General features: G+C 37.5%; 1 protein-coding gene across 1 annotated transcript in view; it reads right to left on the bottom strand.

Moving 5' to 3' along the window:
- RANBP9 (RAN binding protein 9) overlaps positions 1–16,336 on the bottom strand; it is a 42,005-nt gene that overhangs the window by 12,954 nt on the left and 12,715 nt on the right. The window contains exons 3-5 of the mRNA XM_075142792.1: positions 7,328–7,380; positions 5,131–5,298; positions 1,988–2,010 (exon numbers count right to left, since the gene is read on the bottom strand). Of these exons, the coding sequence (XP_074998893.1) occupies positions 1,988–2,010; positions 5,131–5,298; positions 7,328–7,380 (244 nt within the window). The remainder of the gene's footprint in view (positions 1–1,987; positions 2,011–5,130; positions 5,299–7,327; positions 7,381–16,336) is intronic.

Below are 16,336 nucleotides of genomic sequence, written 5' to 3'. Positions count from 1 at the left end.
AAATTAGTTTTCTCCTCTTACTCTAAATTCCCCACTTACTTTTTTTTTTCCATCTCTGTAGTAATATCCCCACTGCTACTAGTAGTGTGAAGAAGCAAGTACCTCTGGATCATCTGTCCAGCAGTTAAAGCAACTTCTACCAATCCAGCAATACAATGACTGATTAATTTTATTCCCAGTGGTCATAATTTTTTTATTTTGAAATAAGAAAGCCTTACTGATCATTCTCTTTCTAGTCAGAAAATGCACTTTTTAAACTGTGCTAAAGTTTACAACTTTTGGTTTCAATTTTACAAAATATTAAATACTAATTTTTTAATGATTTTTAAAGACCAGGATTAAAGTTGCTTTTAAAGAGAGAACAAAAATTAAACTTACAAAGTGGGCCATTTTCCTTTTGGGGTGAAATACTTAAAACATCGCTGAATTTTAGTGGTAAGAACTGACAGGATAGAGAACTCATTAGCCTCAAAGTCCAAGTGTAGTGCCTAAAAAGAACTGTAACAGTGCATTGAAGTTCTTGTGAATTCCTGGACTTGTATCTAGAAAAAGACCTTAAAGCATTTATTGTCTCAGTTTCATCTTCTGCTTAGAGATTAAGTCTCCATGCAAATTTGAAATATGCCAAATATGAGAAAAGTAAAATCTGCCTGTTGGGATTAAAGTAATTTACTTAAATGCAACTAGCATCTCAGCAATGGCAATGCAATCAGTTGGGGTTTTGGGTGGGTGGGGTTTTGTTGCTGGGTTTTTTTTATTTATAAATATACCTACATCATATTTACATTGCAATCAATGCTAGTATGGTATAATGGTATGCTGATCTACAGAACCATATGCTAAATAAATTAAAGCTATCAGTAAGATGCTATCAACATGCAGGTCAGTAGGAACACTGAAGCCCAGTGAAATTAAAGAAAAATACTCTGGTTGTTAAAACCATGCCCAAGCCGATCTTGCACCCATTTCCACTTCCCCCGCCCCCTTTTTTAAATAAACCTTGCTCATAGCATTACCTAGTCTAGACTAATCAACAAAGCACAAGCGTCAAATCTTTTAATGAGATGAAAACAATTGATTCTAATGAGGAGGGGTCCAGCTTCAAGCTTCAGATTATAGTGTCAGTTTTCCTGTGCTGGTACCGTGTGCTACAAGGAGCCCCACTGGCATCCCACAGGTCCGGGACAGTGGCAGTGGCTTCCTACACAAAGTACCCAACCCTGTGGCGGGGCTGAGAGGTGCCCTGAGTTACTGACTTCATTTTTCCTTAATATCTGTCCTTGCCTCCTAAGGCCACAGCAAATGGAGTAGCTGACCAGATGGAAGTGCATCACACACTGCACCCTAATCAGATTAAATCAGAAATGAAGTGGATGAGAAAAAAACCAAAATAAGTGCAGTATCATGCCTGTACCAGTGGCATAGGGAACACATTTATAATGATTTTAAGGAAACAATTTAATTGCCTGAAAAGCTAGAAGACTTAAGATATCTGCAGCTTTCTTTAAAAAAATTACTTTGATATGTTTGATCTTATGGAGTGAACTGTATAGAGAAAGATTTTGAAAATTAGGCATCAAGCATGAGTTACAGTGACCATGTCAAGGCAGCCAGCCTTTCTGCATAGGATACACAGCTGTACACACATGCACCGTGTTGGTGTTTAATATAGCTTTGACTTTGGATGCAAGGCCTGCATGTGTCAAACAAAGTATGTAATAACTACTTGTATGTATTATTTTCTGCTAAACTTCCATTAGAACTGTGTGTTAAAAACCTGAAAACAACCTGTAAGGATCGGTGCAAAACCAAAAAACTTTTTGCTTCAATTAATAAATCACCACTGAAATGGTGAGAAGTATCTGATATTAAATTGGTTAAGAAGATTTGTCATTGTATTCCAAGAAGCATAAGGTAAATGCAAGTTACATCTGAAACATCTGTTTATAATACGAAGGAAAGCTGTTTGAAAATGCACTTATCTTACCGGTAAATCTGTGAAAGCGATGCCTGTAATGAAGAGAAAATTAAGGTTAATTTCCATGTGTCTCGATTCTAGCCTCATTTTCTTAAGTGTACCATTATATGTTCAGAAAACTCACCCAAACCGTCCCAGAAATAAGTAGTTAAGTATGGTGACACCCATGATGCTTAGGCACAACTGAGGTACTTGAGTAATAAAGGGCAATGTTTGGCAAAAAGTAATTGTCATTTGAAAGTCCTCAATTTGCCCTCAATTTTTCAAAATAGAGCATAAGATTTAGCAAACATCATACAGCTATGCAGATTAGAAAGTATGAGAATTCTGGCTATAGATTAAAATTAGGAGGAAAAATAAGAATATCTCAAGATTTTTTTTTACTTTCATGTCTCGATGCTGCGACACCAGGATTTAACAGTGTCTTTTCTTGTTTGCTATTACTTTTCTTAGTAAGTACGCATTATCTTTACATGAGCAGCACATGCCTATAATACTCCAGACCAGTCTGGTAAATGTTTCATTCTAACCCATGCCAGGGAGTCTTGGTTTTCAAACCGAATAGCTTAATATCTTGTTATAAAATTACAAGCATCCATCTACCCATAAGACCAAGGCAATGATTTTGCTGTCTCAGGATTAGACAAAAATCTGACCTCTACAGACTTCAGGAACTTCACACAATTTGGAGGGGTGGGATGAGGAGAAAGCTTTCAGTTAAAAAATAAGTATCAGGAAATCTCTTATTCTCCTTCTGACAGCCAAATGATAACAGTATTTCATAATTTCCTTTACTGTTGCAAGTATTTCTTCAAATTTTTTTTTTAAAGTGCATAATGATTCAAATCCACTTATCCCTTCAAACTCTTATTTATTTTGTATCACTGCCTTTTCAAATTTAAAACAAAGCTTTCAACCTTTTGTCCTAAAATCCACCCCTGCTTTCCATCTCCATACTTCATCAAGATTTCAAATCTCAACAGCATTTGGATTCCTTACGCGCATCTTTGACACAAAAGAATAACACAGAGTGAATCTGTTTCCTCCCATCACATCTCAAAGCTATCATTTTATTTATTACTTGTTCACACCCTAACTTTCTCTGTTTGGCATATTTGGACATCCAGCTCACCCTTTTCCAAAATAACCATGCCAGTAGGCAAGATAGCTAAATGATAAATGATGACTGAGTGACATGTAGGTATTGTTTGTTTGTTTTGGTTGTTTGTTTTCTTTTTTTGGGGGGGGGTGGGGTGGTGGTGGTTTTGTTTTTTTTTTTCAACCCAGGATTTCACACGTGCAGAAATAATTGCTTAGCCCTTTTCGTAGCATCAAATCCCAGGCTGATCCAGAGATTTCCAATACTCTAGACTGCATCTGTGGCCCAGAGGACAAACATAAGTGTCCTCCAAGTCACGATCGTATAGGAATTCTGGACAACGAGCAGCAACAACAACTCAGCAAGACAGCCAAAATTTCTAATTTCTTTTTTCCCCTAAACACAGAATGAATTTTCCTCTGTCAGAAATTCAAGCTAGCAAAGCCCACGACAGCAGAACAGCTGTCAGGTTTCCTTCTGAAATTTGTAAAGTGTTTGTTAGACTGACTATGACAGATGACATTTTACTAGCCTCTCCTCACCTATGCCATTCTGTTCTCCTCTTTAAACAGATTCTAATCACTTGGAGTGTTGTTTCACAGTTGGCCTAATCCAGTCTGCTTTAAGACTTCCACTGAAAGAGAAGGTTCTGCTCCTCCCTTCTTAGCTCTTCCATGCATGTGACAGTAAGGGTAGTCCAACTTACCTGCAGGCACACTGTTACTAGTTCCAAAACGGAGTAAGGTAAGACTACCCTTCTCAGCTTTGACTCAGTTAAAGATTAGGGTAAACAGAACATGAGGCTGTTATCTTCCATTTTAACATATATCCTGAAACAGGGCCAAAAAAAACCCAACTACACAGTGCATGGTTCAAGCGTCCCACTGCCGCAGGCGTCAAGGTATTAAGTCCAGATATATAGGCTCATTCAATTTAGAAGAATTTAGAAGAAACATTAAATCATGATAGAATAGAATCACAGCAGTGATTACTTGGAATTGACCTCTGGAGGCGTCTAAGCCATGCTCTGAGTAGGGGCAGGAAAACTCCAAAGTTAGATCTGTTTGCTCAGGGCCTGAGCAAACAAAACAGGCAGTCTTCTGAGAGACAAGAAGAATTTAAACCATGGCCTTCCCCTTACTACTTTTTAAACCTTCCTCATGTTTGGCAATGTGAGAAAATAGAACAGCGACTTCAATAGTCCCTCTCAATAACCTCTTATTTCATTTCAAGCTAGACTCTTTTCCTTATCACATTTCTACCCATGACAAAAACCTTATTTCTCCTTTCTAAGCTTTATCCCTTGAAACTTCCTACTCCCCTCAGCACAATTCCAAGATCTCTTCCCAAGCCCTTGCTCTCTCCTTAATGTAGGAAGTAGATTTTTTTTTTCTTCTTTCTTTACACTCTGCTATCTTTGCTCATTAAATTGCATTAAGTAACTATGTTATTATATATATTGCATCAAAAATTTTAACTCTACCCCTCCTGACATCTTCAAACTCAAAAATCGTCTTGCAGCATTGCATAATACTACAATTTACCACAAGAATTTAATGGACTTAATTTTAGCACAACTTGTATAATTCATGGCTTTAGCCCAACTATGCATGACTCCAGACTGGGAATCCAAAAGACACTGTTCTCCAACATATGTTCAAAATAACACCCATCCAATGTAAGGTTTTAGTGAAGGCTAGGTGTCCCCCGTACAGCAGCAATAAATTTTAGCTATATCCATTTTCCATTTCTCCAAGTCTCTTATTATCTATTACCTTATAAACATCAAGTATTATTTGTGGATTTAGTGGCAGGGTTCATAAATGCAGGTCCTGTGGAATGAGATGCTATGACAAATCCTTCCAAATTCACAAGGAATGTTAGTGCAAGTGGCACACAAGAAATTATTCTTCCCAATTCTTTAATTAATTCATAGATTATGAGACTATCGAAAGAACTATTCAAACACTTTGCTCCTGACATGAAGAGAGTTTCAGATTTACAACAGACTTACAGACATAATGTTATCATTAAAGATAACGTTTCTCCATACCCAAGCTGTGTCCATTCTTTGTGTAGAAGCAGGTATTATTGATAAGGTTGACACAACAACCAATGACATCACCCGTAGTAAACGTTGGGCCGTAGGGTTGTCCAGTTCCAGAGGAACAGAACGAATGTCCATCATCTCCATGGTAACCATATGAATGTTTATCCCAACCTAGAGAACAAAAGCATTTGCAATTTATTCGTTTCCTTTATTATGAAATAATGGAAAGACTATGCAAAGTTAGTAGATTCTAACCAGGTTAATACGGTTAATTATTATGCTCAGCTTTCTGCTTTCTAAGATTTCTTATCTAACCAACAAATCTGTTTCATTTTAAAAAATGACAACTTCTTTTATCAAAATGGCTGAACAGGTAATTCCATTTGTAGTACATAACAAGTAATGCAAATTCAGATAACACATTTTTCTCTTTAAGTAAACACACAAAATTATCAACACCAAAAATATAATCAGCTACAATGTTGAAATTTGAAAAGCTATAAGCAGATCTGACATGTCTCAATAAAGCAGTGAAGATTCTCCTGTTCTCCCTTTCATCTTGTAAAACTATTGCTACCATATGTCATAATCAAATTCTTCCTGGCTAAAACCCAAACATGCATCTCTGGGGAAACACATTTTTACTCCTGATTATTCTCAATGACTATTCAGCAGCAAGCAGTCTCTGCATTATAGCAGAATCTCCAGACTACAATGTCACTAGCTTTGCTGCCCCTAAAGATAAAAAATAAAATAAAAAAAAATTTAAAAAGGAAAAAAAAATTATCAATACACATGAAAGTCACAGCCAGCAGGCAAATCATTATGTATGCAAATATGGTGCTAATTCTGCAGGTGAAGAAGCTGCAGAACCAGTTAAGAAGCTTCATATTGTTACACTACTCAATGAAATTCACAGCAAGCAATTTTAGTCTGAGCTCATTTAAAAATACCTGTCCACACTCTCTGCAATTCAATACTAAACAAAACACATAGAAAAGGAGTAAACTTTCAGGCACCACAAAATCTTCCTAACAGATCTATTAAATGCTGACGCAAAACAACATAAAGCATGATCTTTAACACAAATCACCAAATTTCATATATATATATGACATTCTGACTACAGTAATTTATACTGACAACTCAAATTATTTTTAAGGAGTAAAAGGTTGTGGGTTTATTCTTCTTTTGTCAAGCTGCTGCCTAACAGGTTAATTTGAAAGTATTTTCCATACTTAGGCCCTTAATCTGTATGATCAGTAGCTTCAGCTGGCACCACATTAAGCATCTCTCAATAAATTAATACCCCAAATTACTGCAGTTACATTGATTAGTAGTATCTTTGATAATTATTTGCAATGCATCCTAAATCATACTCAGAATAAACTTAATGCCACCCACTAATAATTCATCACTCTTAGTTGGGCTCACAGTGTAACTGGGACCTGCCATCATCATAAGGATCTCTACCAGAACATTCGGGTGTGAAAGTAATAATGCAAAAGAGAATACAGATACTCTAAGGTCAATTCAACATGATTTTATACTTGGCTAATAGTAACAATTTAAAAAAATCAGGGGGTTTTGGGTTTGGTTTTTTTAATAACATTTAAAGATCTCTTAAAAAACCAACATGTACACACACACAAAGAACTTCTTTAAATACTATACAGAGATACAGCAGACAATTGTTAACAAGAGAAGTGTCCCTGATCATGCAGGTCAATGGAACAGTCAAAAATTAAAACTATGCCTCACATCCTTACTATTAAGATTGGAAAGGTAACAGTACAGAAACTGACAGCAGGAGAGCTCACTCCATGTTTGACAAAGTTTTTATCATAGTATCTCATCTTTATTGCTAGAAATTCAGTTTACAGAGCAAGGAAATCTATAGCTTCATTTTTATCAGGAAACATGGCGAAAATTTTAAAACGTATTTGTTTGCCAAAAAGTATCTGTATAGTGTTATAAATAACACTAAGAGTTGAGGGAAGTAGTACAGGAGCAAATGTACAGTAAAAGCTAAACTTTTTAGCTGCAAGCTTCACATAATTCAGATAACAGACACAACACAGAGATGTCATGCTACACACTGTTGCTTACCAGAACCTTCCCATCAAGGTCAAGCATATTTTAAAAAACACAATTAACCAATGTAAGTAACTTATCAAACGTAATAAATACTGAAACATACCTGGTAGTCTGTTCATGTTCACACCCTGTGCCGAAAGCCCAATTCCCATGTAACTGTAAAAATGAAAGAACAAAAGAAATTGATCTGCCTCCTACAAAAACACAAATATATGTGGGATATTGCAGAGAAACACTGTGATGATTAATCATATACCAATTAAGCTGCTGAGAAGTCATTTAATAGTGGCATAACAGCAAGGGAGCTGAAAAATAATTCCTAGCGTATATGGTTTAATACAGACAGATTCTGTCCCTGCAGGAGGTAAGGACAACGTTCTTCATTTTTAGGCATCCCAGGTTATCAATGGAGAATACTGATACTAGCCATAAAGTTTAAAGCATGAACGAAGAAAGCCAAAGGCCATGCCTTATTTTGAAAGTAGGGGTAAAGCTATACACATACCAATTTCATCATCTTCAACATATCTAATCATGTTTTGCAGACAATCTGGAATGAGTAATTTTACAAAATACATGCAAAACTCTGCATTATTTCAGCAGCAAAATGCATTCTTGCACAGCACTTATGAAAAGATCACACTAAAACATTGAAGGCCTGGATCCTAGAGCAGAATGCTATCTTGCAAAATTTACCAGCAATGTTACTTAGCTGTTGGCAATCTGTTGGCAAACTAAAGAGCAAAAATATTTTTACTCTACTAACCAGTAATCTTAAGTCTAAACAAGTTACGGCTAGGTCAATGAAGTCCAAAAGTCAGTTTTACAAGAGGCAGTTTTAATAAAGTCAGTGTCCAGTACAATTGTTAACAATTTAACAGCACATACTGGAAAGTTGAAATGAATAATCTCCACACCCCCAAATCACACTATTTGAGGTTAGTAAAATCAATTTTGCTTCTGTTTTTTAAGCAAAGGTCATTTCATGACCAAGACGACAGGAATCCAAAAAGAAAAACAGCATAGTGAAAAGCTAGGCTTTCACCAATTCCCCCCTGCCCAAAATAAACCAAACCCCCCACATCATCTAAAGAAAGCATCCAAACATTCCCTAGTTTTATCAAAACATTCAAATCGTTTTGACACTAGTTCAAATTAGTTAACATAAATTTGTCATGAAATAATAAACTGTATGAAAAAAAAAATATTCACCCATGCCAATTTGAAAAGAGTTTAAGTCAACAAATGTGACCTTTGTATTCCCACCTCATAAAATGCAATTTTTAAGCAACTATTCTACTAGAAAGTACAGGTTAATCTGCTATTTTAAATACATTTCACATAGAATGAAACTGAGCAGCAAATCTCAGAAGTCATATGCTTCATTGTATACTGGGCTTTCTGCTTTTTCTATTGATCACTTCCAACAGTTACCTTACCTGCTTCTACGTTTGCTATTTACAAAGCCCTCCTCTGATAATTTCTAATGTATGATACCATCTTCCTCACCCTCCAACATACCAGCATGAAATGGAACCTCAGAACCATATATAGCAGATATTAGATTTAGAGATACTGAAGAGCTGAAGCAAATGGCAACAAACAAAAGGATTAGTCTTTGCTGCATTGCTAATTACATTACTGAGGCACCACTGCAGCAGCAGAGTCAACGAAACAATTATAAATGAAAGCAACAAGTGGAAAACCCTTGATTTTGTCTTAAATAATAAAGGCAGAATTGTTATTAGCATAGTCTAGAGTTTGATGCATGAAGGATTCTCATGTAAAGACTGAATATCTGTTATTGTAAAGTCTCCTGTTAAAGGAGAATTAATTAAAGGAAATTTATTTTTAAAAATACTTTCAGATAATTTAAAGAACTCCACCGACTGCAAAAAACCTTTCAACTTGAGTCATATTAAAAAACCCTTCATCCCAATCAAAGTTTCATTTCAGTATTCTTAGAGAAACAAGATTAAGGTTATACAAAAATGTAAAACGCTAGATAGAAAATCATCATCTAGGTAACATTTTGGTATCACGTATTTTTTCTCCCTCAGATATCATATCTTCTGAGGCTCCTCTTTAACTCAGTAACAATTGTAACGGACCCACTGTATTTACCACAGCTGGGAACAAGGATTCTTTACCTACTGGCAATGACTAGAAGGCACTAAGCACTGACACCATCTCAGTAAGAAGACATAGAATCACAGAATCATACAGGTTGGAAAAGACCTCTAAGATCATCGAGTCCAACCGTCAACCCAACACACCATGCCCACTACACCATGTCCCTAAGGGCCTCATCTACACGTCTTTTAAATACCTCCAGGGATGGTGACACCACCACTTCCCTGGGCAGCCTGTTCCAAGGCCTGATCACTCTTTCAGTAAAGAAATTTCTCCTAATGTTCAATCTAAACCTCCCTTGGTGCAACTTGAGGCCATTTCCTCTTGTCCTATCACTAGTTACTTGGCAGAAGAGACCAACACCCACCTCGCTACAACCTCCTTTCAGGTAGTTGTAGAGCGCGATAAGGTCTCCCCTCAGCCTCCTCTTCTCCAGGCTAAACAACCTCAGTTCCCTCAGCCGCTCCTCATAAGGCTTGTGCTCCAGGCCCTTCACCAGCTTCGTTGCCCTTCTCTGGACACGCTCCAGCACCTCCATGTCCTTCTTGTAGTGAGGGGCCCAAAACTGAACACAGTATTCGAGGTGCAGCCTCACCAGTGCCGAGTACAGGGGCACGATCACCTCCCTCCTCCTGCTGGCCACACTATTTCTGATACAGGCCAGGATGCCGTTGGCCTTCTTGGCCACCTGGGCACACTGCCGGCTCATGTTCAGCCGGCTGTCAACCAGCACCCCCAGGTCCTTTTCCTCTGGGCAGCTTTCCAGCCACTCTTCCCCAAGCCTGTAGCGTTGCCTGGGGTTGTTGTGACCCAAGTGCAGGACCCGGCACTTGGCCTTGTTGAACCTCATACATTGGCCTCGGCCCATCGATCCAGCCTGTCCAGGTCCCTCTGCAGAGCCTTCCTACCCTCCAGCAGATCAACACTCCCGCCCAGCTTGGTGTCGTCTGCAAACTGACTGAGGGAGCACTCGATCCCCTCGTCCAGATCATTGATAAAGATATTGAACAGGACCGGCCCCAGTACTGAGCCCTGGGGAACACCGCTCGTGACCGGCCGCCAACTGGATTTAACTCCGTTGACCACAGCTCTCTGGGCTCAGCCGGCCAGCCAGTTTTTTACCCAGCGAAGAGTGCACCTGTCTAGGCCGTGAGCCGCCAGCTTCTCTAGGAGAATGCTGTGGGAGACAGTGTCAAAGGCCTTACTGAAGTCCAAGTAGACCACATCCACTGCCTTTCCCTCATCCACTAGGCGGGTCACCTGGTCATGTTTAACAGTATATATTTTTCCCTGGGATTCACTTACAACTACTTGGAATGTTAATAGCATTTCATCCAGGAGTCTTGGTATTAATAGAAACTCAAGTAAAATTAGATTAAAACATTTCAAATAATTAATGCATTTACTATAGACATCTTTCAAAAGGAAAAAGGAATGTCTACAATTTATGGTGTGGAAGTGAGTGAAATTAAAGGCTCATCAATTAAGCTAATTTATTATTCGTTATAGTTGATGGATAGCTAATCTCATGTTCAACTAGATACAGCACACTATAAATTGAGGGGGAAAGCAGTACAATGACAGATAGGCTTCAGATGCTCTAAAATTCATCAACAGGAGTTGTATTTATGCCAAACCACTACATGTAAATTTTTTTTCTTTTCCTGGCACCTGTAAGCTTCATAGGCTTAAAAAGACTTTTTTGTTTGGTTTTTAAAGAAGCTTAGCCAATATTTAGATCCAGCGTCATTGTCTGCAAAAAGACTTGCTTCAGCGGGAGGAATTACATAAATTGTCCTCCTGTTTGCTTCCTTAAGGTTCACATACCACGCATCTCAGAATCAGAAGAAGAACAGTGGCACAGCTATGCATTTAAGTTTTCCTCCCTTAGTCCACGACAAAAATGCAGGGCAGCACAACAAGCAGACATGCTAGCACCCAGGTGCAATGCAGGCCCAGACTGTTCTCAGTCAGTTCATGATGCGCTTCCTGCTGTCCTGTCACATGAATGGGTTTGTTCTAGGAGATAGCCACAGACGGGAAGAACAGGTCCACCTAGACTATGTCTCACCATAACAGCAGCGCTGGGGAAACAGAGATGTCAACACCAGGAAGCAGCACGCTCACTCCGACATGTAGCACCTTCTAAAAACAGACATGACACAGCGTGGTTTAAGAGACTGGAGAGAGGGAATAATGGTGTGGTTCTGATGCCGCCTCCCTCATCACTTCCGTCGGAACGGTGCCTCCATCTCAGCTCCACACCCACAAACATCCCTGGCTGCTGCAGTGGGAGGATCACCTACCTAGGCAAATGGAAGGAAGTGGCCTGGGACCCTTTTTACTAACAAGTCCCTCTCTCTCAGCATTTCGGTCCCTCCGGTTGCTACTCATCACCTCATTAAAGTGCTCAAGTCTTACAAGAGCTCATAAAATCACAAACAACATGTAAAACCACTCATGGAATACATCAAATCAACGCATGAAAGATTGAAATAACAGACTATGGCTGAAAAGTGATTTAAAGTGCAGCCAAATTGGTATTAAAGACCAAGAAAGCAAGCGCATCTTACATACTCTTGATTTTTCATTTCAAATTGTATTTATTCCTGTTCCAGTTCATTAAAGATATAGATTACCATTTTAGTATCTCAGCACATCTTCTAGTTTACATTTCACAACTGCAAGTCATATAGAAATTTTTAGGAATAGTACAAAACTGCAGAGTTTAAAATTTGCTCAAGATTCAACTTTTTGCCACAAAGCGAAAGAAAAGTCAATGTCAAAAATACAGGGACTATGATACCTATTTTGTTCCACTAACAGAGACTGAAAAGCCTAGGCTTCTCTGCAGTGAATGTGTAAGAAGCAGCAAGCTCACAATAACTACTCTCTCCTCAAGCATCTTTCCAGTCAAAGAGCTAAATTGACACTTTTGCTGGAGCCTAAAGTTTCTACTGAAGTTTCTACTTGGATGCCTGAATAGACTAAGTGTGAGAAATAAAAAAAACCAGAACCAAATAGAAGGAAAAAACAGCAGTAAGAGATGATACACTACTGGAGACTGCTAAAACATAAGCAAAAAGAAAAAACCCCAGCAGTTCATACAAAAGATACACAATTCTTATTTTTATTTGAAACTGTTCTGTTAGATCTTTTAGACACTGTATTGAAGGTGTATGGAAGATCTTTCAATATGGAAGTTGATAATAATCAGAATTCAGCTTAATTATATCCTATCCTGCCCATTTCATAAAGAGGAATACAGAATCTCAAAAACTATACCAAATCACAGGTACCTCAGAAAGCTTATTAGTGGCTAAAGATAAATTTAAGTGACCACTTCTCTAGTTAAAAAACAAAACAAACAACAAATATTCCATACTGTATTTGTAAAGACAAGTAAAATAACCCAGCATATCTTTAAGTAATGAAAAAAACCGTAATAGCCTCCCTACTACAGAGATTTCATTAGCAACCTGCTCTCTGCAAAAAGTAAAATTCCTTCTGACTTTCACTGTGCCTACATGTTCGATTAAAGACAGTATAACCTGGGGAACTGCTACATCATGCTTCAAAATCCAAGCTCTTTTGGTGATGATGAAAGTAAATAATCAACCTGGTATCTTATCACCTACATGCTATACATTTAAAGAAAGCAACTTCAACCATACGGTGTTAAAACCTAAGTTGCCATAATAACTGTAAGGAACCTAAGTCCAAGCACTAACAGATGTTTACACCCATAAATAAGGCAACTGAAAACATCCTAATGTTTCGAATGCATTGATACTAAGTAGAATTAACACTCTGAAAAAAAATATAGGCTATACAACAGGTGCAGTTTGTTTTATTATGAAGTTTGTATCTTAGAAAAGGGTACGAGCAGAAAAAACTGCAACATATGTAAGAATTTTAAGATAAGTGATTTTCTAAAGGACCTTCACAACTGGCTTACAAGGATGTAAAAAGCTTGAATAATGTTCTTCTATAGTTTTCTACACTGTCTTTACTGACACTACACTGTAAGGTCAGAAATACAACACACTAAAAAGGTATCTATAATTTCAGCTTTAATACAGTTACTCTGCATTAAAATTTTGTAGGAATATGCTAATCCAAGATTCTGTAAGGTCAGAAATACAACACACTAAAAAGGTATCTATAATTTCAGCTTTAATACAGTTACTCTGCATTAAAATTTTGTAGGAATATGCTAATCCAAGATTCTTATTGTCTGCACAATCACAATAAGAAATGAGCTGTTAAATTTTTCTCTATTTAAATGTTTCAAAATATGCCATAGACAGTTTGAGTCTTTCATTTCAAATTGAAAACAAGTTTAATTTTATGGAATGTTTCCAAGGAAACAGTATTTTGAACATGATAAACCCAGGTTTCAGATTAATCCAGTTCTACACAGAGAGGAAAAAAACAAGTCAGGCAGTCATCTTGCCTAGTGCTTGAAACTGTTATTCCTGTAACATTTTGCTTGTGATTCCTATAATGTTCCTAGAAAGATTCTTATTTACTAACATCCCTCTCACTTCCTGAGGTTGCACAATTTCGTCTTGTGACACTTCTCCTTAGGCACTAAAGCCTTTTTGGGGACCATACTGTCAGAAAAGAATAGTTGCATAGACAATAATATAACGTAAGTCCAGACTGCAGTGAGATTATCATCTATGTATTTATGCGAATGAACCTCATAAGAAGGTTTTGCAAGAAGCAGGGACCAAGAAATTAAATATATTCTCTTGATTTTGTTTTAAAATTAGAAATCTTCATTTTTAGAAAACATCAACAAAGAAATAAAACTCTCTTGTTCCACTTCCACGTATTTCTAACCAGTTAAACACAAACCTCAAATAATCCTCTTACATATTTAGTTGCTGTTCATTTCTGTCAAATGTCTGGTCTCATACATTCAGGTAAAAAATTAATTACTGCTACAGTTTAAGAAAAGATACATTTGCTGATTCATGATCTAATCTTTTCTTGCAGCTGCTGCAATTCAAATGAAGACACTAATGCAAGAAAGCTACTTCAAACTTTATCAGATTCTACTCTATACTCTATTCTATTCTATACTCTATAGAATCTTGCGTAATAACGCCGCAAGACATCCTTATATGTAAATAGAGACTGAGTGAAGTTTGCATGTTGTTGTAACAAATAACTGCTGAGGACATACCAAAACTATAAAAATAGGTCTTAAGACTGCACAAAGTTTTTACATTAGATTAGCAGTGTACAAAACAAATACAAACAAAACAGCAACTGGCCATCTTCTGTATTTTGTTTATTGGTTTACGCTTTTGTTATGAACAAGAAAATGGGTATACTGGATGCTAAAGGAAAAGCCAACTTACTGCAACAGATACAATTTGCAATAAAAATGGTTTCTGTTTAAAGAGTTACACCATACATGCTCTAGAAGACAACAAAGCATTTGTATTTCACAAACATCACTCAAACGCACTAAACCAGCTCAGGCTAAGCCACAGGCATGGGTGTAATGAAAATTCAAACTTAATTCTCATGGTATTTTTGTTTTGGATCATTTTTCTTTTTTTATTTCTGCACCCACTTCATTGCATACATAACACATACTACAAGTCACTGCAAAAACAACAGATGACTGCTTGTATGGCCAGTGTTAAAAAACAGCCATAATCCAACAGGTGCCTAAAGCCTTATTAACACTGCTTTACCAAAAAAGCATACTGATTACTTGCGTGAGTTGCTGTAGTAACATTTTATTTTAGTGCAGAATATTTAGCAGAACTTACACATGCAATATAAAGCATGCCCATGAAGATCTGCATCAGTACAACCACACCACAGACTAAACAACCATGCTGACAGAAGTGTAAGCTAAATGCTACGTGCTAAAAGACTAAAGCCTTTCTAAACTTAGTTTTCATTTGTTCTTCTAGATGGCTTACCACTTCCAATTCTTGTTTTCATTCTTCTTTTAAAAAAAAAAAAAAAAAAAGAAAGCACATCTGCTTAGAGGATTTCTTCTTAAGCACACATCTTCCTCAGCTGTTCTAAAAGCACTAAAAACTGTCTAGAAGTAAATGGCATTGCCCATTGCTAGTAATTGTATTTACAAATCAATGAATAAGGTAAAGAATGGACAGAAATTCAAGACACCAAGGGTAAATAAAGGCATTTTCTCCGGGAAAGAAACAGACAAAAAGTCTCTCCTGGTCAAAGATTTAAAAAAACCAAAAAGCTGTATTTAAACTAAAATTAAGTAGGCATAAGCTGGTACCATGACCAAAAGTAGCATTCCTACCCTCCTGGGCCCAGATGCTCATTTCTGCCCCAAATTCCCCTCTCTTGTGCTACCATAGCTACTCATGAAGCGATACAAACAGCCATACTGGGGAACGAACCTGGCTGAAAACTAATTCACTCTTGTGGTCAACTGTTGGAGAATGAGCTACCCAGTCAGGTTTACCATGAAGCTGAGACAAACAGTCACAAACTGGGGCAAGGGAAGTGAACTCAGTGCGTGCTCAGAGACTGCTTCTCCTCATGGCCAAATCACCACAAAGTCTTCAAACTACGGTTTAGAGTAAGAATTGCAAACATTCAAAAACCATTGCCCTGACTGGAAATGAAGAGATTCATTACAAGAACCAACAAGCCTAAGACTGAAATTCATATAGAAATGGATGATCACTCAGTAAATCACACACACATAAGATATTTATAAAGTAAATAATGGAAGGTAGTTTGCTTCTGAAAGCCAGGTAGCCAGTGGATACCCTTGAGACAGCCCCTTGGAAAGTGGAGCCGGAGTATGCTTACACCCAGTATGAAATGCCAAAGAGTGCAACCTAAGGTTACAGCAAAGCTCACAGACTCTCAACTGAGAGAGATTATAGACAACTCTTCACCATTAAAGAAGGATGCCCACAGCAACAGCACAAAGGTATCGGACTTGTAGTTTACATAAACTATGACT

This window comes from Calonectris borealis, chromosome 2 (assembly GCF_964195595.1).
Source record: "Calonectris borealis chromosome 2, bCalBor7.hap1.2, whole genome shotgun sequence".
Taxonomy (NCBI): Eukaryota; Metazoa; Chordata; class Aves; order Procellariiformes; family Procellariidae; genus Calonectris; species Calonectris borealis.
Note: the sequence above shows the minus strand (reverse complement) of the source record. Positions and strands in the feature narration are given on the sequence as shown.